Source organism: Meleagris gallopavo, chromosome 1 (genome assembly GCF_000146605.3).
Source record: "Meleagris gallopavo isolate NT-WF06-2002-E0010 breed Aviagen turkey brand Nicholas breeding stock chromosome 1, Turkey_5.1, whole genome shotgun sequence".
Lineage (NCBI taxonomy): Eukaryota > Metazoa > Chordata > Aves > Galliformes > Phasianidae > Meleagris > Meleagris gallopavo.
In genome coordinates this window covers 4,194,300-4,216,769 of record NC_015011.2, presented here as the reverse complement: position 1 = coordinate 4,216,769, position 22,470 = coordinate 4,194,300, and the positions used below count along the sequence as shown (strand labels likewise).

Below are 22,470 nucleotides of genomic sequence, written 5' to 3'. Positions count from 1 at the left end.
GTGTGAAGGAGCAGAGAAGAATTTTCTATAATAAACTGGTTTAGCTTGAGCGTTCAGGGTTCCTTCAAAAAGCTGTACAGGTGGGGGACGAGGTAATCTTTGTAGTGGCCATCTATGAAACCTTTCCCACTGTTGTGCACAAACCAGCACTGCACGTCAGTCCCAAACACACGGTTTGTCCTGTAGTCTTTCTGCAATCCCCTGTGAGGAAGAGACCATCCAAAATGAGAGTCACGACAAGTAGACAATAAGACATTGTTAATCCTGCTGGCTTATAGTACTTCTGTGCCAAAGTGTGAATGTGTGCAGAGTGGAAACAACTGCAGAATGCAATGAATTTCACAGTTCTGTGACTGCATGGGCTCTTTTGTGGGGATCCCAGGTACTTCTACACAGCCAATGTTAGATGTTGGACAGCTACATGACCAGAACTGCTCATGCAATGTTAAAAATACAAAAGAATCCAAGTGTTTTGCCAACAGCTAAAGACAGATTATTTGTTAACAGATGAAAATAGGGGATCCCCAAGATCCTTAATTAAGCCTGCAGTCAGTGAGATAATTAAAAAGAGAAGAAAGCCATAAAGAGAACAATCAAGCACATTATTCCTACCTAGTAACAGTGAGTTTGTTTCCTTTCACTTCCATGGTGGCTTGTGGTTTCTCTGGAGTTTGCCCAGGTCTTTGGTTGTAGATATACACTTCTGGTTCAGATGTAAACTGACCTGATCAAAGAGATTTAAAAGCTCTTTGCATGTCCTAACCTCCATGGCTGGAGGTGATGTAAGCTGATGGTAGGCACTTTTAAAAATCCAAACTGGATGCAGCAGGCAAACCACTCCTGCATGGATCACAGCATCTTGTCTCCAGCACCAAATGGGGAGGGTAAAAAGCTCTGCTTCTGAGCCAGAAAACTTCTACTTAAGCAGACTGGAGCTGTGAAGAGTATTTGGGAAAACAATCTGCTGCACAGAGTTCCCACACCTTAAAGGGAGCCTTCGGTGGGTCCAGGGCTCGAAGAGCTGTTTTTCTCTATGGACTAAGCCCTTGCTTTTGTTTTGTGTTATTTGCCAGAACAGCAGTGCTATTCAAGGGAGAGGTGAATTAAAAACTTCAATACAAAAAGAAGTTTTGAGGGGTTTGTTTCACTTTTTTTTTTTCTTCAAGTCACAACAGAATAGGCAAGCTGGGAAAACCCCATTACAGTCACTGAGAATAACCTCCTGGCTGCTTATGCTCTATAGAGTTCTTAGAGCTTCCCAGGCACTACAGCAATCTCAGAGCCATCTGATTGACCCTAGCAGTAATCTTAGTGTCCCTCTTCACCCAACATGCAGTCCTTACCTATCAGCCCTTGTGCTTCAGGAGAAAACTGGTTTTCAGGGGGGATGTAGATTCCCAGGAAGTCAACATTAATTGGGTGATTCTTCCACACACGGTGCAGCAAAACCATGAAGGACATTTCCTCACCCACTCTGATAGTAACGTTGCTTTCTTTTTTCACTGATATGAGAAGCCTAGCAGAGGCAAACCAGAAGAGAGGGCTCAGTCCAGCTGGTCACACGTCAGTGCTCAATCCCCTTGAGATGCTCTAATGCGTCAACTGCATGGAGCTGGCTGATAGGACAACAGAAACTCACAGCCTTGGGAGCAGCACCCAGAGGTTTGGAAGGATGGTATCTAATAGGACACTTCATGCCCATTTTCACACAACCAAATCCTGCCCTACAAATCTAAGCTCCTGTTACAAAGAATGGAAATTTAGGAAGCGATCCCATTCCCTAAACAAGGGTCCGGTGCTGTAGGGTGCCCAGTTTTGCTGCTTACTCTCATTCTGCAGGTGAAGGTGTGGATGTTTGGAGTCATGTCAGAAACCCCATGGGCACCTCAAATAACACAGGATGCTTATGTTTAGGTAACCAACTCTTAATGTAGTCAGCAGCAGAGAAAGAAATACAGCTTTTCCTAATTCTGCTTGGTCAACTGAATCACTTCCTTGGCCCTGTTGTCTAATCTTCATTAACTTCATAATATTCATAATGAGAACTCAGATGAGGTGCACGTGCCCAAATGTAGGCACCTTGCAACCTGGATCTCACCCAGGGTTGGGTAAGCTCAATGTTAAGTTGCACAGGACAGACAATAAATGCTCAGCTACTTACTGTTTCCGAATGATGTGTCCTGTGTCAGACCAGGACAACATGATGCTGTAAGATCCATCTTTCAGCGTTATGGTTTCTGTGTCAATCTCCACCTTCAGGCCTTTGTTTTTGAAATAAAAACCAAATTTGCCAAAATACGTGTTGAGTTTCTTATTCTCCTCCTTCTTGGCCCCTATTAGCTGCCCATTGACAACGACTCCTGTGAAGAGACAGATGTTGCCTAAATCTAGGGTGATAAATTTTTTCCTAGTATTTAATCTCTAATCTGTATTTTATATGTATCTGTTCATTTCTATTGCCTCTTGTCCTTCTGCTGTGCATCTCCAAGAACTCTCTGGCTATTTTTGTTTTCTGAGTAGGTGGTTGTATACAGCAACAAGATTCACTTTGAGTCTCCTTCTTTTAAAGACTGACCAAACATAGCTCTTTCAGTGTCTCTCTTTACATCCTGTGCTCCAGCCTCATAATCATCTCTTCAGCTACCACTAATTTTGGTCCAGTTTATCAACATCTTTCTTGTACTGGCAAGCCTCAAACTAGGCACAGTACTCCGTATGTGAAGGGAAATAACCACTTCCCTCCACCTGCTGTCTCATTCAGGTCACCATGCATCCTCCTTTCAGATACTTCACCTTTTTTCTTTCAACACCTCTCAGACCTGAGGGAAGGAAAATCATGCTGTAATGTAAACTGTACTTTTTATTCCCTTACCAGTACTAGGATCAGAAACCAAGTTTAGGATATGTCCAGGATCTGAATTGATATTAAAGCAGATGTTCCTCTGGCTCTTGGGCAGGTATATAATGAAATGTGGGTCATTGTCAACTGAAACATAGAGAAAAGACACTGGTGTGAGAAGCAGGCTATAAGAAAGGAGGGGACAGATTCTTCAGCAGTCTGTTGTGATAAAACAAAGAGAAATGGTTTCAAACTAAAAGAGGGAAGATTTAGACAATAGAAGAAAAAGGGTTTTTACACTAAGGGTGGTGAGGCACTGTAACAGGTTGCTCAGAGAGGTGGTGGATGCCTCATCCCTGGAGACATTCAGGATCAGGCTTGATGGGGCTCTGAGCACCTGATTTAGCTGTACACGTCCCTATTCACTGTGGGGAGTTGGACTAGATGGCCTTTGGGGGTTCCTTCCAACTCAGATGATTCTATGATTCTATACCTGTCCCGGAGATGAGGGACACGGGGATTGAGCCACTGCACTCAGAGCTTTTTGAAGCAATTTTCAGGACCAGCTGACCATCTCCCTGCCAACATTCAGAGACAACTTTTGTCCTCATTGCTGCCTGTATCCTGGCCAGCTTCTACTCAAATACTGCTGTTCCTCATGGTTAGTGGGCGTGTTGGGGATGGGCTGACAGTTGGACAGGATGATCTTAGTGGCCTTTTCCAACCCTAACGATTCTGTGATTCTATGAAATTCCAAAGACTGAAGAAGCTTTCTGGATATATTAAATCTTCAGAATATGCAGAATATTGGAGATAGCCCTCAATCTTTTTTCCTTTTTTTCACTAACTGCTTGATTTTCAGCTTGATGCTGTTTTGATCAGTTTTTCTCAGAATGCAAAGAATTTCCAGCGCAAAACACGTATGGTGGACAGGTCACTTTGCCCCATTCCTCTTCTTTTCCAAGCAGTTTCTTGACTATCTCTGTCTTAAATTAACCCTTTATCTGTTCAGGGAAGGTGTTGGATAGCTCTTTGTTTGACAGCTGTATAAATATACACATCCACACACAGCCACACTCACAGAGTAATTGCAGTTACACTACTTTTATAGGCAATGGCTCTCCTGATTGCTCTTTGTAAGCAGGCAGTGAGATGTGGCAAAGGCCCAAGTGTTAACAGGACCCATCAATCATCAGTGCATTCAGAGATTTTTATCTTCCACAGAGCACTCTTGCTGCCATTTACAATAGCAGTAACTTCACATTAGCTTTGCTACTGCAAAGAAGCTCCGTGAGCAGCCTCAGCCTTGGGGAGAACACAGCAGCAGATGGGGTGTCTATTAGACCCTACTTGGGTCTGAACTAGTCTCGCTCTTGTAACTTAGGGAATATTTTTGCAGATTTATCTATTCTAAGTCAAAGTGGCTCAATATTTTATAAGAAAAAGTGCAATCCTTGGGCACCAGGTGGATCTGCAGGAATTTGAGGTGCCTGTGATCTATGATGCCAACGACTGTGCTGTGCACAGACCTCTCCAAGGGCTGTATTGAGAGCCTTTCACATGTTCAGTTTTACTTCATTCCAGTTGCCACCCTTTAAACCAGTGCTGGCTTAAATCATTCTTGAAACTGAAATTCCCAGAGCGCCCAACAACTACGATTATTTCCTTTATTTGTTTGTAGTGTAATGAGTGTTGATCCATGGTGCTTATTTGCAAAAAAAGATCTGAGTGGTCTTTTCCAACCTTTATGACTTTATGATTCTATGACCTTATGAGCTTTTACCTCTGTTTATGCTGACAGCAGACACAGGAGGACTCCTCTGCTCAGGCATGAAGCTGACTGGCACAGCGCTGACATTGGCCCAGGGTGGGATACCTTTATTATTATCAGGTGCATTTGGAGTTAATCCTAAAGTACCTGTTAAATGACAGCCATAATTAGGTTTTCATTAGTGAAGACTTTTTAATAGCGTAATTTTTAAGGTAATGTGTTGAATTATGAGCCTGATATCATTATACTGTGTAAAGTAGGCACAGCACTATTTACTACAGGCAAATCTACAATAAGGAACCATTTGCTCCAGTCTCATCATCAGAGTAACATGATTCACTTACCATTTCAGTTAAGCTACCCATAAGCTATTGGTGAAAAGTGGAGACTGACATTTTAACTCTCATTCATGTGAATAGGTCCCACTTCAGCTAGACCCTCAAAGCAATGCTGTGAGTGTTCTGCCAAATGAAAAACTGCATGTTTAAAATCCAGAGTTCTCAAGAAAAGGGTAGATGTGGCATGAAGCTTTAGTTCAGTTTTGCAATCAGTCTGTTCTGATAAAAGGACAATTGACCAATCTTTTGAAAACGTGTAATTTCAGTGGAAGACACTAAGCCTTTGCTCACGCAGACAGTGGGGCTTTAGTTAAATTTGTAAAGGGAAGACAGAAGGCTGCTTCGGATTACCCGTTCTATGCCTTGTATACACAAACATTTTGGTACAGACTGCATGTTTTACACAATCACAAACAAAGATTGTCACTTGTCAAATCACTTTGATAGTAGTTCTACAGCCTCTGTTCTCTGCTCAGGTTCAGAAGTCATGTTCCACTGCCCTTGACAACCATAGATGTTTTGACCCTGATTTCAGTGCTGTCAATGTTTGACTATTCTGTCAAACACTGAAGGACACAGGAACCTAATGTTAAAATCACTTGAGTCCTTTGAATCTTCTAGAACAAAAGAAACATGATCTGAATTAGTCTGCTAGTGTCACCTGTCATGAATTTCCACAGTAATATGTGCCATTCCTGTGCTGGCCTGTTTGATAGTCGTGAGCTGAAGCACATGGGGTGAGTAACAAACATTTCATTTCTCTTTGGATCTCAGCTGCAGACTTTCAAATTGAAAAGACAAATAAATGAACTAGAAAATGACAACTGACAGACGTGAAAATTTCATTTTACTGAGGCAGCACTAGGACATGGTTATAGTAACCCAGGAGTGTGAGAACTGAGTCTGCTGAATGTGCTGAGCTCTTAGCAAAGTCACCATTACTTGCAGAGTGAAATGTCAGATGTTGTCCATTGCCCTAACATAGACTGCTTCTTTCCTTCATAGACAATTCAAACTCTCCTATTTATTAATAAATTGCAAATCATTAGACTCAGTTGTCCAAAAAGTTGATCTTGTACTTTCAGTGCTTTCATTACATTGCATCGGTAATATTTTCCTAACAGCAACAGTCATGCTTTTTCAAATTGCTGACTGGGAGGACACAAAACAACTGGATGGGGATGACCCACAGTCATCAACAGCCATTGCTTTGCAATTGACCCTATCAGCTGATGCCAGAACAAGGCAACTTCACCTCATTTGGCTAGAAATAAGGTTGCTGTAACAAGGAACATGAAGGAATGGATTTAAAAGAGTAAACCAGAAGTTTAATTAATGAGGCACTCCAAATTATTATGACATCTCAGGTACCACATATGCTTACATCTGATTGCTAGCAACCCTGGTAAGCTTCCAAGAGATGAAAGTGGTGATGAGATACAGTTTGGTCAATTCTATAGCTTGTGAGGAACTAGACATATCTGCCCCAGTAAGAAGATGTTCCATATGTGACATAGTATGTTTATTGGGAAGCTTATCTCTGTAATATCAGCACATTCAGTGCTCACTGAATCAAATAGCTCCAAAGAGCACTTGCTTACCAGGATGCTGTGAAAGTGACTGAAGATTTAGTCAGCTTTCCCTGAAAGTATAGGTTGTCCTAGAAGCACAAACTGTCCGTCTCAACAATGGACATGTTAAGTTTTTAAAAATCAAGGATAACAAATCCAAAATGACAGATAGTGTAGTGGCCTGAGACACTGACCTGAGCAGCATCCCCTTCTGGGGTCTTTGGGCTGATCTGCAAGCATTATCTCATCTTTTTCAGAGTTCTCTATCAGCATGGAAGTGAAGGGTGTAACAATATGATGGTCAAGGGACATCTGCAGGATGGATTTGGTGATGTTCCTCTTCAAAGCTGCAGTGGGGGCTGTGTTTCTGGGTGGAAGATAAAACAGAAGGCATAGTTAGTTGCTCCTCACACCAACCACGTTGTTTGTGCCTCCACAGAGCAGTCATAGAGCCAAGGTGGTAGGATTCAGATGCTGCAATAAGGCAAGGCTGAGGGCTTATGTAAACACACTGTATAAGTAGGCTGTTCTAGGCTTCTGTGGATGTTGGACACACAGAAGCTCAGTCTCATCTTCTGGTCCCAGCAGAAGACCTCATTCTTCTTCACATGGGATTCATCAGACTTCCTAAAGTCAAAGGGCTTTTTTTCCTGAAACTCTGTAGCTCTTACGCTCAGAAAGGCAAATTCTTTTCATTTCCAGTCAGCTCCACACCCAAGTCTGTCGAAGTCAGAGATTTCCTCTATTTAACTGCTCCCAAACTCTATTACCTGATATCTATGAGTGCTAAGACAGGAGTGTGAGGACAGAAGATATCACCTATCTTCACCCTGATTTATTCACCTTACTCATTTGAAACCTGTGGTCTCAGGAAAGACCAGATTGCTCTCATGCTTCACTTCCCTCCCATCACAGATCACATTTCTCCTCACCTCTCTGCCAGCATCTGGTTGACAGTCAGATAGGCCCACAGCTTCCTAGTGAATTCAGGATCTGCATATTTGTCTTTCTTCATGAAACCATCCAGCTCTTCAACGTCTCGCAAGGTTTCCATGACAAGCTCTGCATTTGCCTATGCAATAAATGAGAAAAAAGGACAACAAGGGTGAGCTAGGTGAATGGAGTGTCTCTGAGGTCCCCTTTTGTCAACTCCTGAAATGCTTGGCAGTAAGGACCTACTCTGGCTCTGTCCACAATCACTTATAGATCAGAAAGCCCCAGAACTCCACTGGGAGGGGAGCAAAGTTTCAGCTGCAAAGAATATTCAACATGCTTGATTTGTGTAGCAAGTATCAAATCACAATTTCCAAGCCCTGTAAGTGTTGTTAAGTCCTCTTCAGAAAGAAGGATCCAGATGTATTTCTTCCTCACCTCATTCTTCTCCATGTGGAGGAACAGCCATTAAATACGAGCAATATGCCACAAGGCATATCATGAAAGGACAACAAAGGACCTATCACCATGCAGAGACACCAGCTTGAAGTCCCCAGCAGCAGAAGTTTTAGCCATGAAAGGAGACACATTCTGGGGTCTCCCTGCACCTCCACGAGGCATGAAGGATGACTCCATAATCTTAGAACAAATTCTGATTTGCAATTGAATTTTGTACATTACATTTCTTATAAGAAGCATGCTCTTCTGAAGGCTTCAGAGAGTGACTGCTCTTGGCTGTAACTTGAAGCTATTATGAAACCCTGTGGGACAAACCCCTGTGAGGTTCCCCACACTTCCACCCAGGACTCAAGCAGGCATAACACAACCAGCAAGGAGACTGAACACATGAGGGAATGAACCAGCCAAACTCCAAGAGCAGGTATCCTAGAGAGGGCCCCACTCACCGCTGTCGCTGTGACTACACTTTCCAAGTGCTGGAGGTTTGCAGTGTCAACCTTCCCAGCCACCACTATTTCTGAGCCGCCAAAGTAGTTGTGGAAGCTGCTCTGGGTGACATCTGACACCGACTCCTGGGGGTAGTTGAACTGTATCTTCTTCAAGAGTGGGGTGGAGACCTGGTTGTAGAATCTCTGGGATGGCAGAGAATAGAGAAGTGAGTCTGTTGTACCCAAAGCAACCTCCTACATGGGCCACCCTGACTGAGAGGAGAGCAGGTAACGAAACAGGGAGCATCAGTGGGGAAGAAGGACTTTCCCTGATCCAGCAAATGCAGGCTTTATAGTTAAGCCTTAGAACATCTGTATATGGGTTGAGCAGGGAGGTCTGGCCCAAATCCTGTGGTAGCCAAGGGATGGTCCATGGGTTGTTTTTAAAAATCTGTTCATACTACAACTAAAAGATGTGAATAAAGGTGTGTATGTGCCTGAATTGATCATCAGATCTGCCAGGTCTTGGCTGTTGTGCAACATGGTTGCTTCTCACCTAATTTTTGCACTTACGCTAATGCATGGTTGTCATCTTGCACAACTCTCCAAAACAAAGAACAGCTTTAGTGATCTCCACCTCTCTAAATCGTGAATCTACAGTCACTCCACCCTAGTTAGTGGAGTTAGCTCTTCAGCTATGAGCAAAACTGGATGCTCAGCTTAAAAGAGCTAGAAATGTACCTTCATTTGGGCAGAGGTCTCCTGATTTCCAAAAATGCGTTGGGCCATGCCACGGTTGTCAGTTGCGATTCTCTGCAGGAAATCATAATCTACATCAAACCCAATGCCGAGGCAGAAGAGAGAGAATTCATCCTTTATGCTCTGCTTCACATTCTTTTGGATCGTTGTCAGCTTTAGCTCACCTTTGAGAAACACAGAGTGACATTCATCTGAGCAATGGTGGACGTCTCCATTAGGGTGAGAGCATTCATGCCCTTGAAGTGTCTTAGGTTCGCTCTTAATTATGAGGAACGTTGAGGAAGCTGGCTCAATTGCTAAATCTCCATTTGCTCAGATAAACCCTACATAAAGTGACATTTTGGCTTCTTCGGGATGGAGATCAGCAAATTATTGCCACTGAAGATAATCCTTTTGAACTTTTTTGGGTATATGATACATATTCTCTGTGCATGCAGAATTCTTAGTAACTTCCCAGGGAGTCTGCAATTGTAATGCATCTAGACTTCTCTGAGAATTTCTCCTTCAAGCTCTCCGCAGGCTAATACATTTCCATGCAGGTTTTGTTTGTTGACATCCTACCACTGGGATTGGCTTTTTAACAAACTTATGGCAGTTTGTCTTATGGGCTGGCATCTTACACTAATGGATTTCTTCTGACCTTTACCAATTTCAGCCCAGATCAATTTGCTTTCTATCTTATTTTCTAGGTTTTGATGTTACATTTGGGACTGAGTAATATTAAGAGGTGGAATCATCAGAAGAGGAGATTTTCTTTTAGGCTGTTGTGATTATCTCTCCTATAGGACTCATGCATCTCTGTAGTTGCTCATGTGCACAGCCTTATGGCATCTATAGCATCTGTAGCAGCGCAGCCATTGAAAGAAAGAAGATTTTTTTTAACTTACTCTCAAAGTGTCTATGTACTGCTTGCATTTATGGTGCTAATTCCACTGTCCTTTCTTCTAATCTAAAGCAGAATCCTTACCTACTGTTGGGTCTCCATCAGAAACCAATACAATCATGGAAACTGAGTTAGGGTCCAACATGCCTAAATTCTGGGCTTCATTCAGGATGAATGTGGCTCGGAGAAGAGCTTCATTGATATTTGTGCCTGTCAATGACATAATGAAGAAAACAGGTTTGAATCTTGTGGAGTGTCTTGTCAACAACAGATCAGTTCTGAGATTCTAGTGGAATTAATCAGCATGAAGATCTGAGATTAAAGAGCAAAACCTCTTCTCTGTGATACTTATGGTACATCTGCTACCACTCTGGTTCCCTAAGGAAACAAAGCTGAAAATTGTTGCATGTTGATCACTGTGTTAAACAGACCTTCACTATTTTCCTCATTTAGAGTTACACCATTTACTGAAATGGAAAGTGTCAGATCGGCCTCATAGTGCTGTGAGTAGAAATAGCAAATAATCTATTTGCTCTTGAGTTTGTTCACCAGCATGTTATTTTTCTTACTGTTATGTTAAAATGTGGGAACACTTATTTATAAGTATTTAAGCACATTTGTATATATACAAACATAGACGTTTTGCCTTAAGTTCCATTAAGAGAGCAGATCTTGATACTCCTTTTTGCACTGGGCTGTTGCCCCCATGTGGGGCTCCTCATGCCTCCTACTAGCAGTAATTCCAGTGGGACCACAGTGAAGCTTCCAAAGTTTGAAAAAGGCAACTGTTCTTTTTTACCAGACAAGGAAATGAAGCACAAAAAGAATGAACACTTTGCCTAGGTTGGCACTTAATAGAACATCATGTAGCCTACAACCTATAGCCCTTGGAGACCCTAGAGGTGGGCTTGTGAGACCCTGCTTCATAAGGCTGATCTTTCATGGATACTGGGGTCTGTAAGGCTGCAGGTAGGCCCTTTAGATTGAAAGCAGCTGTCCTATGGTGCCATAATAATGCAAAAGTGACATGCAGCCATAGACATACCTTTTTGCTGTGGGCATGATACTGTGGTGATGACAAGAAAGAAGAAGTCTCTAGAGCTCTTTTACTTTCTCCCTAAGTTCACATCTGTCAACCTATTCAGTGGAAGGAGGTGCCATCCCATTCCCTAACAAAATAAAGTGGAAGCTTTGGTCTCATTTAGCCCAGGACATGCTTTTCCCATCTCAGGAATCAGACTTTTTGTTAAGAATACTCCACCAATCTGAATGTTGTCTGAGGTACCCATTCCTGTGATACGCAACTGTCAAGAGCACCTTGCAGTCAAAACCTCATACCCCCATTGGGATGAATTGTCTGGATGTACTTCTTAGCGTCTTCAACCTGTGCTGGGGTAGCTGAGACTAAATTATCCCTCCAACATCGGACATTGTGGTTGAAGTCAATAAGAGAAAACTGATCAGCAGCACGGAGCTCGCTCAGTATTGCCTTCATGGCCTCGATGGTCTGAAAAGAGGAAATTCCAGAAATAACAGGTTTAAATTTTGTTTTCTTTAAAGCATTTTCTTAACGTGGCTGCAAGTAAACAGATGCCTGTGATGAATAGGAACATGAGCATTGGAATCCAAAACAGTATCTGTTCTCTACATCTCTTCTTTTACATATTTCTAACATAAAGTAGAACTTTTCTCTAAAGAAACACAGGGGAAAAAATGCAATTAGCAGGAACAAATTCATGTGCCTCAATCCATCCTTGCTTAACAATTGCTAACAAAGAGTGTGAGAGAGAGAAGCAGTCTGTGAGACATCGTGGTCCAGCAGAGAGGAATTACTTGTACTAACTCAGGAGACTTAACTCTGCCTGCACTGCTGTCATTTTGGGCTGGGTAACATCTGTTTGAAAATATGTGATTTAAAGAAGTGACGATTAGCCTACATCCCAGTTTTGCAGCATTGATTTCCCCAAGGAAGAAATCTGCCAAGCCTTTGTATTATACTCTGAAGCAAATTCAAACATCCTTAGATCATCCCAGACTAATATCCAGCTCTTGAAAATCTTCAGTGACACATGATTTACAATCTCACAAACTTTCCCCTTAGCACTACAAAGCTTTTTTTATATTATCTAATGTAAATCTTTCCTGCTGTAAATCCATCTGATTCCATCTTATTCTATCCTCTGTGGGCATTAATGTCAGTTGGTGGGTTTTTCTTTTGGAACAATTCTTTGCATATCTGAAAGCTGATTATGTCTCTCCAGGACTTCTTTTTGCAGAATAAATCAAATTTCTTGCCCTTCCTTTTCCACATGAGTTATATTGTCTAAACCATTCCTACTGCCCTTCAGTGGACAGTCAACAACTTAGAATCATAGAATCATCAAGGTTGGAAGATCATACAGCCTAATCACCAGCCCATCAACTTGTCCGCAACTTTTTGAAGGCAGGGTTGTAGAACCTTCACTGAGACTTTCCCAGAATATAGTGAGGGAGATTTTTTAAAAAAAGGGATTCAAGTTCTTTATAAAATGCTTTATGATCTGTCAAATAAAATTTCACTTTACTATTAAAATCAGTGTTCTAATGGCATCATCTCTTCTTTACAATATGGAAAGGAGTATTACAAATAAAGAGTAAAATCATGAACTCTTTGATTCATCAAATAGTCACCAAATACAGTGAGCATTTGACAGAGTAAAGTGTAAAGAACAAACATGGTAAATCTGAATGGCAGCCTGCCATAGAATTGTATGGTAAAGTACGTGGAAAAAGTTGGCAGGAGGTTCTTGAAGTCAAACACTTACTTGTTTCATTTTCAGTCCCCACATTGATCCACTGACGTCTATAACAAACAGAATGTTTTTGGGCAGAGGATCAAGATTTTCCGGAGCAAAGAAATGAATAAAATAGCCATTAAAAATCTGCAAAATAAAGTAATAAACCTTGCTGTAAAATGAGCTATGCTAAAGATGCCAAGTTAATAACAGAGCAGAAAATACTATTACTTTCAATCGGTTGGTTGTTACTTCCAGTTCTGCACGTACACATGTATTTCTAGCCATACATCGTCTACACTCTTTACTGTTTATCAAGGAAAGCAGAGCCTGCTTCTCAGACAACTGCCATGCACTGGCATGGCAATGAATGAACATGTTTTTAAAAAGACTATTCCCTATGTAATAATTCAACTCCCATATCTTTGCTTCATGTTAACATGAAAATATCGATGTTCTGGTTCTCTTGTAATAAATCAGTACAACTTTCAGTGACTGCCCTTTGATTCAACATTAAATCACCAGATGACTGCTAGATATGAAAGACGTTGGCTTGTGGACAAGACAGAAATCTGCTCCTGACTATATGTAGGACTGTGACTTAGTCATAAATTAAGTAAATCCATTCTATCCACTTAAAATCTCTTTGTTTTTTTCAATTGGATCAAGCTCTTTCTGATGCTTGTTCTCTCTGCACATACCAGTGGAGCTTAATTTCTGCTTAGCGAACTGCAGAAGTAATGCAGTGATGATGTTTAGCACAGTTTGCCTAATGACAGCAATTCCTGTACTCACTGGTCCTGGTTAAACAGAGATACTTACTTCTAATTCTCCACCTGTGCTTTCTCTGTTCACGTCATATTGCACCACGAAATTTCCATCTACTGCTGTGGATGAGCAAGTGGGGCATTTTCGTTGTTGAGCCATTGTTGGCTTGAAAGAAATATGAGCCTTGAAATGAGAAGTGATCTTCAGTTAATGAGACGTTGTGAGAAAGGCAGATCATTGAAATAAAGAGTTCGTCTATTTATGAAATATCTTCTTTTACAGAAAGATTCTCTTCTCTCTTTATTTACACACCTAGTTTAAATGGAAAATGGACTTTGTCACTTGAAAACAAAAACTGCGCTGAGATTTGCCTGGATATGCTGATTCAGTAGTAGCAATTGTGACACAAGCACAGTGACCCATATCTTCAGTATCAAATATTTCCATCAGAGCTGGGCAATTCTTTTCTAGAGAGCAATATTCCGGCTTATTTATCATTTTCTTAGTTGAAACTATCCTGAACTTTATCAGTATTTTTGAATTAGCTTTCAAAGTAAGTTTATTGTTGTTTCTTTTTTTCCCCTGGAGAAAAGAGAGCTTGTAATTTGTCTGTAAACTGAGTGGTAGAATTCTTCTCATTAGTCTTGTGACTGGTTATGCAGATGTTATATTATTCTCTGCATTGCATTTCTCTGCTTTGACCGGGTAACTCAAAATTTCTTGAGAAGTTAAATCAAAATATATGCATCCAAAGGCAAACTTTCTTGTATGCTCGCAGAGGTTTCTGCAACATCTTCTTTATACTGTAAGGTCTTTGGAATGTGAAACGTTCTCTCTCTTTTAATGTTATGAATACCAGGGACTATTTTAATATTGGGGACATTTTGCTATATATCTATCACATATGCTGTTAAGAATACTGCCATGACAATAAAGGTGAATAATGGCAACAAATAACTCCTTCAGGCTTGAGAAGAATGTGCCATAAAAACAGGTGAACGGGGCTCTGAATTATTGTTCACTTATTTGCCTTCAAATTCTTGATTAAACTCTCTCAGATGATATCTGCCTACATTACCTTTGAATTAGTTTGCTGAAGTAGGAATGTGAGTGAATGAGATATGAAGCTAAGCCTGGATATCAAGGAACAGTACCACCTGATAAATTATGATAGTAATATACACAGACTTTCTGGGTCTGATTCACACACCTTGTGTTAGATCTCTATCAAAAAGTGAAAAGAGTTGTACCTTCCCAGAGTCGTTGATAGACATTTATTGCGGAAAACTTTCTGCTATTGGAAGTCTTATCTACACACAAGAGCTATGCTAGAGAAAGGTAGGATAAGCATGTCAGGGGAAAGAGCAGTCCTAAAAAAGTTTTCTAGGTAGATGTTCTCTGTTGGAACTGAGATTGTGGAGCAATATTTATTCTACTTGACATTCGTCATCCACCTTTTTCATGTCTAGCTATTCCTGTGTACTGCTCTTTCAGAATTACAAATTGAAAGATTTGCACAAAGAAAGATGGTCTACACTCCGTTTCTGTATTGCTGTAGTATTTGAGCATCTTGTACATATGTTTAGATAGCAATAATGAAAATAGTGTATTTTGGTCATATTTTTAAATGCTTTTAGGAAGTATGAGAAAATACCATGACTGTGTAGGAATAAATATGAAAACTGAAGTTTCCATGCTGTTTCCACTCTGTAACTGTTACCTTTTTCTCTCCCTTGGAGATGGTGGTGATTCCATTGAAATGATCTCCAAGCGAATTAGGAACATGCACATAGCGAATTCCCTGTGGCTCAATAATGCGGACATCCACCTGGAGGCAGGAAAGGAGGACATTTAGTATGATGCAGTGCCACTGTTGTGTCAGGATCCCATAAACCCTCCACAGGCAAACTCCAGAAGGAGAGTGGGATATTCTTGAGAATGCTCTTGCAGGGCTAGTTTCACTTGGGATGGGGGTCTATGTAATACTAAAACTATGATAGAAAGACAAAATATATGTCCAAAGAATAGGATGAATTTGGCAGAAATGCTCATTCTTTATCCTTCTGCCTCCCCTTATTGCAACTAACAGGATAGGAATCAAGGTCAAAGCATGAAAGCACAAATCCAATTCGTGCTTTCGAGAAGGTATGAGTTGACTCTGCTTAACTGCTGCTTTGGGTTCTGAGACCAGGAAGAACACGAAATGTTGAGTTCTATTCTTCTCTGCATAGGATGGAGCGTACTTTCACTTTTGGTTAGATGGCCAGAGTGATTTGGAAAATAAAGGCTCTATCCTGTTGTTCTGAGATAAAGGCTTTTTCCGGTTGCAGTTCTGGTAGTAAGTTTACTAGGAAGTAAGATACAGTGTCCCTTTCAGTAGGACTTACTCAGGCCTTTAGAAAGCTTGAAGCAGACTACAGCCTGCACCAAAGAAATGTGAACAGCAAACTTTGATTTACAGGATTTACAGCTTATGCTGAAGCTATAGAAAACTGAAAAACTTTTATGACATAGAAACATAGGAACGGGCAGATGGAAATGTCCAGTGAGCCCTGAATTCTGTCTCTTGGCAGATGATAGAGGATGCTCTTGGGAAGTATGGGAAAGAGGGTATGAATAAGGCAAATCATTTTTAGACAGCCAGATGTGGAGGACTGTCCTACAGAGAATATCTGTTCTAATAGGACGCTATCTAATGAATTTGGGATTATTGTGAAAAGCCCTGCACCAAATAAACAGCATATCTTGTTTGTTTTCCTTCAGTCAGGGTGAGTTTACACAGAACTATATATGGACCAAAGCTCATTAGTCCAAGGGATTCTGACATGAGTTAGTCACAGTTCAGGAAATGCCCAACTGTGTCATTAATGTTGGAAAAGACTACTGAGATCATTCAGTCCAACCTTCAACCCACCCCCAGCATGTCAACTAATCCACGTCCCTCAGTGCCACATCTCTATGTTTCTTGAACACCTCCAGGGATGGTGACTCCACCACCTCCCTGGGCAGCCTGTTCCAATGCCTCACTACTCTTTCTGAGAAGAATTTTTTCCTAATTTCCAACCTGAATTGAGAGGAGGCAGGACAAACTTGTTGATCACTCATATATATATATAAGCTCCTGGTTTGAAGTTTCTCCTGACGGCCTGCCAAGTGGCCTTGAGGCTATTTGTTTCAAGCCAGTATAAAAGGAAGGAGCAGTAGAAGAAATAGCCTGCCATGGAGCTAATAGAAACTCCCTCTGCCTTCTCAAGGAAGATTCACTTGTAGGATGCTACCTACACACACCAGCTCTACTTTACCTCCATGTGCTTCGCCAAGCGCCCTGGCTTCAGTGAGATAACGTGCTCGTAGGAGCTCAGTTTCCTTCGAATCATTTCCTGGTAGTGAAGCTCAAACTGGATCCTTGTTCCTGGGGGCACATTCACTTCAGTTTTGAAGTTTTCCATATCCAAGGCATTGCTCCTGAAAAGTTAGCTGTGGAGTTATTTTGAGAAAATACAAGGAAAATGAGAGCTTCTTTGCTTTATTTTTAGATTTATACATTTCCTGAATCCAGTTTTAACTGTGACCTATACCAGGGAGCTGCTGTTGTCTATTAGCACAATACATTTTATTGAGCTGAAAGAAGAAGCACAAGTTAAGTCCTGACACTTAAATATCAAAGTTGCTATAAGTAAGCAAAACCTGCTTTTCCAACCCATTTTTCTTATTAGGATGTCATATCTCTCCTTCTGGGATGGGTAAGCTTAGTCCTCCTGTGAATAAGTTCAGTACAGTATCCGTATACCAAAATCCTTATACCTCACTATTCCAGCAGCTTTGCCTTTGGCTTTTGCTTGGGAGTACATTCTTCTGGCTTCAGACTTTTCTCGAATTGAGCTGGTGAATGTTATACCATTGACATCCCTAGGACAGAGAAGGCAGTCCATTTGCAAAAGAAAAAACTTCATAATCAGTAATTATTATTTTACTTAAAAAAACCAACAACAACAAAAAAAAACAAGTCAAATCTAATCTCTTTATAACCCAGTGGGAAATAAAATAATAAGACTCTCATTTAAGATCAAATTAACAAAGCCTGTTTTCCAGCAAATCTGCATCTTTTTGCCTAGCTGCTTCTTTATTTCATGTAGCTGGCACTTTCGTATTCTAAGGAGGAACTGCTCTTCTCCACCTTCTTCACATTTCCCAGTGCTTTGGTCAAGACAAGCAGTTACTCATGTCATATGAAATATGGATCAGTTCATGTCTGCTAACCAGCAAGCTGGCTGTTGCCTCTGAAAAAAGCTGTTCAGCGAGAGCTCTTATTTGGGTCTCTCTCTCCTTTGATCTGGTGTCAATTTGCCAAAGACAAGTCATCTGTTGAGACTCCTGTCCTTTTGTCAATTTTTGTTGACATTGGCCAACGGCCCTATAATTACCAGGGACGAATGGATGGACAGATAGATAGTACAGTGACATAAGCCTTTTTTCATTGAGAAAGCACACTCAAATTACACTGAAGCTGGAAAATGATAGAAGGTGTTTTGTTTTTAAGAATACTTCTCTCCCACCACTTTCACCCTTATTATTGAACCTGCCAGAGCACAAAGCTGGTATCTGCCCACTACTTACATAGTAAAGTTGTCAATAAAAGCTCCTTTGGGAACTTGTACATCAAACACTATGTGCTGGGGCCGTTTTGCATTATTCACCATTTTGGCTTGGATCATTGTGTTGGCCAGCCGTGATGTTATAGTGGACTGAACTTTGTAGCTGTAAAGACCTATCTTGTCATCATCCTCCACCTGTAATTGATAAAATAAATCTATAAATTTGGGATGCAGCTAGAAAATACACTCTAGAGAATGATTTCAACTCCTTTTATAGCATCAGTGCCCTTTTTTTGATCATTTTTTCTTACAATATGGCAGCCAGGTGGATCATGAATTCCATTTCAAGGCACTTCCATATTTTACCTGTGACTGTGGCAAGATACTCATGTGAATATAATTCATTATAGCATTTTATCTGAAAGAGAGAAGTTATTAAGCTGGAGCGCTTTCCTTGCTTTTCAACAGGCAATCAGTCTTTGGAAAGTCTCTGTTGATGTAATCCAGCGTAAAAGGGTTATGTAGCAATCCTCAACATCATATACTGAGGAGAAAAGAGCTACTATTTTCAATAAAGGCCCTAAATAAAAAAGACCTGAAATGCTGAATACTGATCTAGTATTGTAAATGGTTAAATCACAGCAGTGGTAGAACAGTATTAAACAGTTACATTAAAATACTGCCTTTGTCTAATCGTTTTTGTTGCTTATTTCTTCATATTTACCATACTCTTCTCCCCAGAAGAGCAGTTGTATAAACAGCATTGTGCAAACAGTCGGCTGTTTAAAGAAATTAGGTTAATACCCAACCAGCAGTAAAAACAAGGAACTGAACAAACAGAAGAATTGATTTCCAAAAAATGGTTAACTACAAAATCGCTTTATTCAGTATTTTTCTCCACAGAGGAGGAAAAAAACTCACCAGATCTCCAACATACCCCCAGTCAGATGTGCTTCGCTAGAAAAGAAAAAAACAGAGACAGTACTTCAGCAAAACTAGCAGCATAGATTGTAGCTGTTTTGAGAGATCAGACAGTGCTAATTATCCTAAAGCTGCTTTCCAAAATGATCAGAATTCATTTGAGTTCTCAGGCTTAGTGAGCAGATTCCTTTTATTATATTTATTTTTATTATTACGTTTTATGCAATATGCATATGTATTATATATCCCTCGTATCAGTGATATTGCATATGTACATTTTCATATATGCAATTTTGATTATGTACACAATGCTTTGATGAGCTAAAAAAATGCTCATTAATGGTTGGTTTATTTCCTGCAATATGAGTAGTCACATTTGGAAATTTCTATGAAAATGTGGTGACATCTTGTGGCCATTTGAAACATTCTATTTAATTCCCTGAAACTCACATGTCTATTCCTGGGGTGGGATTTGGCTCCCCTACTTGTAGAAGGACATGTGATTGCTTAATGCAGCTGTCTGCAACCGGTCTACAGCTTGTCACAACCAAGCAACCTCAGCTCTTCAGAGCCAGTGGAATCATGTCTTTCATCTTGAAATAGATACTTCCATTTGGTTGAACATATCATGCCCTGAACTATGCTGACTGTTCCAATTGGTGATTCACCAACCATACCCTGGGGCGCACCAGGCCCAGCACTGTCAGATGGGAGAGGGAAGGGGTTGTCCCCTCTGCTGTGCACTGTGCAGCCTCACCTTGAGCACAGAGTGTAGTTTGGGTGCCACAATATAAGAAGAACATAAAACTATCATAAAGTGTCCAAAGGAGGGCTATGAAGATGCTGGCCTTGCCTTAAGCTGGGTTTATAGAACACGAAGCTCTGACAGCTCTTACATTTTTATGATGTTACAGACTCCCTGAACTACTTCACACACTTCTATATACCACAAAATGAAGCTCTTCAACTCCACTGATGACGATTAGGAGCCTAGGTAGACTATTTCACATACTGGTGGATTAATTATAAATATGTACAAAACCAGACCAATACTATGTCAGATAAAACTAGCACTTGAATGGCCCAAATCCACAGATGATGCTTACAGCAACTAATTTAGTCAAATGGCGTATATAAGTCTTGCTATACATTTAGTAATTTAGTTTGAAGCCTATTTATACACCAGGGAAGTCTAGATATGCTTAAGAGGTGATACAACTCATAGCAAGATCATTTTAATGAAGTGATTTTAAGGATTCGTTAAAATGAGATAGACTGCAGGATTCCCATCTCACTGAGAACAAACTGAGGTTTTGTTTCACAGCTGTACATGTTCCACCTAAAGCATCCAGACTGGGATTTCAGAACCTGAAAGTTAATGGCACTGTAGATACCCTCTGCAAAGCATGATGGATTGATCCTTGCACAGCCCATCACAAAACCCTACAAATACAATTGTACAGTGAACTGAACCCCTCACATCTGATAAAGAATCAGATTGTGAAGAATGAATACTGCCCTTGGACATATCCTTAGGGTGAGGAACATTAAAGCTGTGAATACAAATTAAACGAACCTCAAATGAAATAAATTGTTTTGAAAAGACTAAGACCAAGACCTTCGCACAAAGGAGGGGTTTTTTAATTTATTTATTGTGATACTTTTCTGGTTTTCAGTGAGGGTCTGGGTTTCCAGCTCACCATACAAATGGTGCATAAAGCTTTCAGGATGCCTAGGTTTCCTTCCTGATTATTTTTGTGATGGCGGAGGAGAAGGGGAGGTAATGAGGGAGACACTGAGTTTATTGCTCGCATGTGTAGTGACTCCCACCACTGTTCTTACTGATCAGACATGGGTTGGCCCAACCATCCCCCTGGGATCCCAAAGGTTGCAGAGATTAATTATTCCAACAGGTCATGAGGACAGAGCTGTAAATAATTACACTTTATGTTTGAGTGCTGATGTGGTTATTGAAAACACGGGCCTTGAAGAGACTTCTGTGGCATGTGCTATTTCTAGCAAGAAAACTTGTGGCTGATCCTTTCTTTTAAACCACATCCAGATCTGCTGATGGTTGCATTGCACAGAAGCAGTATCTTGTGGAACTCCCCGATGTGTGGCACAGTTTGGGTTGGGCTGCAGACAAGTGCTTCAGGACCTGTTTTAGGGATACAGTCTTAATAGATGCAGAGCCCTAACTTCAGTGTGCTGAGACTGTCTTCTCCTGATATCTGTGCAGGCTATGGATGTTTAGCTCTCTGTGATACTCTTTGCTCAGATCACTGTGTGTGAATGTTGCGACGCTGCTCCGTCACAAAAGGTTCACAAGGTTATCCCATGGGCCACTGTATTTCTGTGGTCTCAAGGATCATTTGCATACCTGAGGCACAGTGTTTTCGGAATCCTTCAGTGACCACTTTTTTTTTTCACTAAAATATCTAATCTAGTGCATGGAAAACAATTATTTGTCTTTATAGCTAATCAGCACGTTCTGCAGAAGAGTTTTGTTGTCTTGTTGCCAATGACCTAATGAGCTCACTGTAGGAAAATCATAAAATCACAGAATATCCTGTATTGGTTGAGACCTACAAGGATCAAGACCAACTTGTGGCTCCACACAGGACCACACTAAAATCAGACCAAAAATGCAGTGATAAAACAATAAGTAACTGTGTGCCTGCTGTTGGCCAAGAACTACTGTCTTAAGATGTTTTGGGTTTATTCTCACCTCATTTATTAGTCTTTTATTGTGGCTCAACACAAGGGTAAGTCATTCTGAGATCTTCACTCTATTGGTTTGCAAAGACTCATATGAAATGTAAAGAATGGGAAATATGTGGGAATAGAGTGAATAATCTACTATAATAAAAAACACAAATATGGTTGCAAATTGCTATATGCGTATGTCTATATTACTATGTATCCAGAAAGCTGGAGAACAGAGACAACATAATCCATATGCTAATAAAGATATGTTGGAAAGAAATGATGCCCTGAAGAACTGAGGAATTCTGCTTAGATAGTCATTAGATTATTTAAATACTAATCTGGCAAATGTGAACTCGCTTGTTTCATATTTATGCTAAAATATTCCATCTTTCTGGCAGTGTAATAGAATCTTCAGGTGTCAATAAGCCACAATTAGACTCTGTGTGAGGCCCATTTGAAAAAAAAACAAAACACCTTAGGATAAAGATGAATCATAGTTGCCTGTTCTTAACTTCAAAGATGCTGGGAAATCCAACTTTACTCAAGATGATCTTTTGTTTTTGCTGTACTGAACAAGCTCAAGAAAGGCAACACCAGAGCTTTGATGGAGGACAAGGTCCACTCTGAACAACATTTCTTTAATTCAGCACAATAAAAGTCAACATCTTCAAACAACTGATTTCATTATCATTATTCTTAACTAGTACTTGATAAAACACCAA

The 22,470-nt window shown here is 40.6% G+C and overlaps 1 protein-coding gene across 1 annotated transcript in view; it reads right to left on the bottom strand.

Annotated features, from left to right (window-relative positions):
* Positions 1-33: 33 nt before the first annotated feature.
* Positions 34-22,470, bottom strand: part of ITIH2 (inter-alpha-trypsin inhibitor heavy chain 2) — a 24,942-nt gene continuing 2,505 nt past the window's right edge. The window contains exons 3-21 of the mRNA XM_003201837.4: positions 19,040-19,075; positions 18,141-18,313; positions 17,328-17,432; positions 16,826-16,988; positions 15,244-15,351; positions 13,578-13,706; positions 12,786-12,902; positions 11,320-11,488; positions 10,066-10,191; positions 9,081-9,262; positions 8,358-8,543; positions 7,452-7,591; positions 6,714-6,886; positions 4,623-4,757; positions 2,873-2,986; positions 2,162-2,360; positions 1,344-1,516; positions 613-724; positions 34-201 (exon numbers count right to left, since the gene is read on the bottom strand). Coding sequence (XP_003201885.1) covers positions 54-201; positions 613-724; positions 1,344-1,516; positions 2,162-2,360; positions 2,873-2,986; positions 4,623-4,757; positions 6,714-6,886; positions 7,452-7,591; positions 8,358-8,543; positions 9,081-9,262; positions 10,066-10,191; positions 11,320-11,488; positions 12,786-12,902; positions 13,578-13,706; positions 15,244-15,351; positions 16,826-16,988; positions 17,328-17,432; positions 18,141-18,313; positions 19,040-19,075 — 2,688 coding nt within the window. The 3' untranslated portion in view covers positions 34-53. The remainder of the gene's footprint in view (positions 202-612; positions 725-1,343; positions 1,517-2,161; positions 2,361-2,872; positions 2,987-4,622; positions 4,758-6,713; positions 6,887-7,451; positions 7,592-8,357; positions 8,544-9,080; positions 9,263-10,065; positions 10,192-11,319; positions 11,489-12,785; positions 12,903-13,577; positions 13,707-15,243; positions 15,352-16,825; positions 16,989-17,327; positions 17,433-18,140; positions 18,314-19,039; positions 19,076-22,470) is intronic.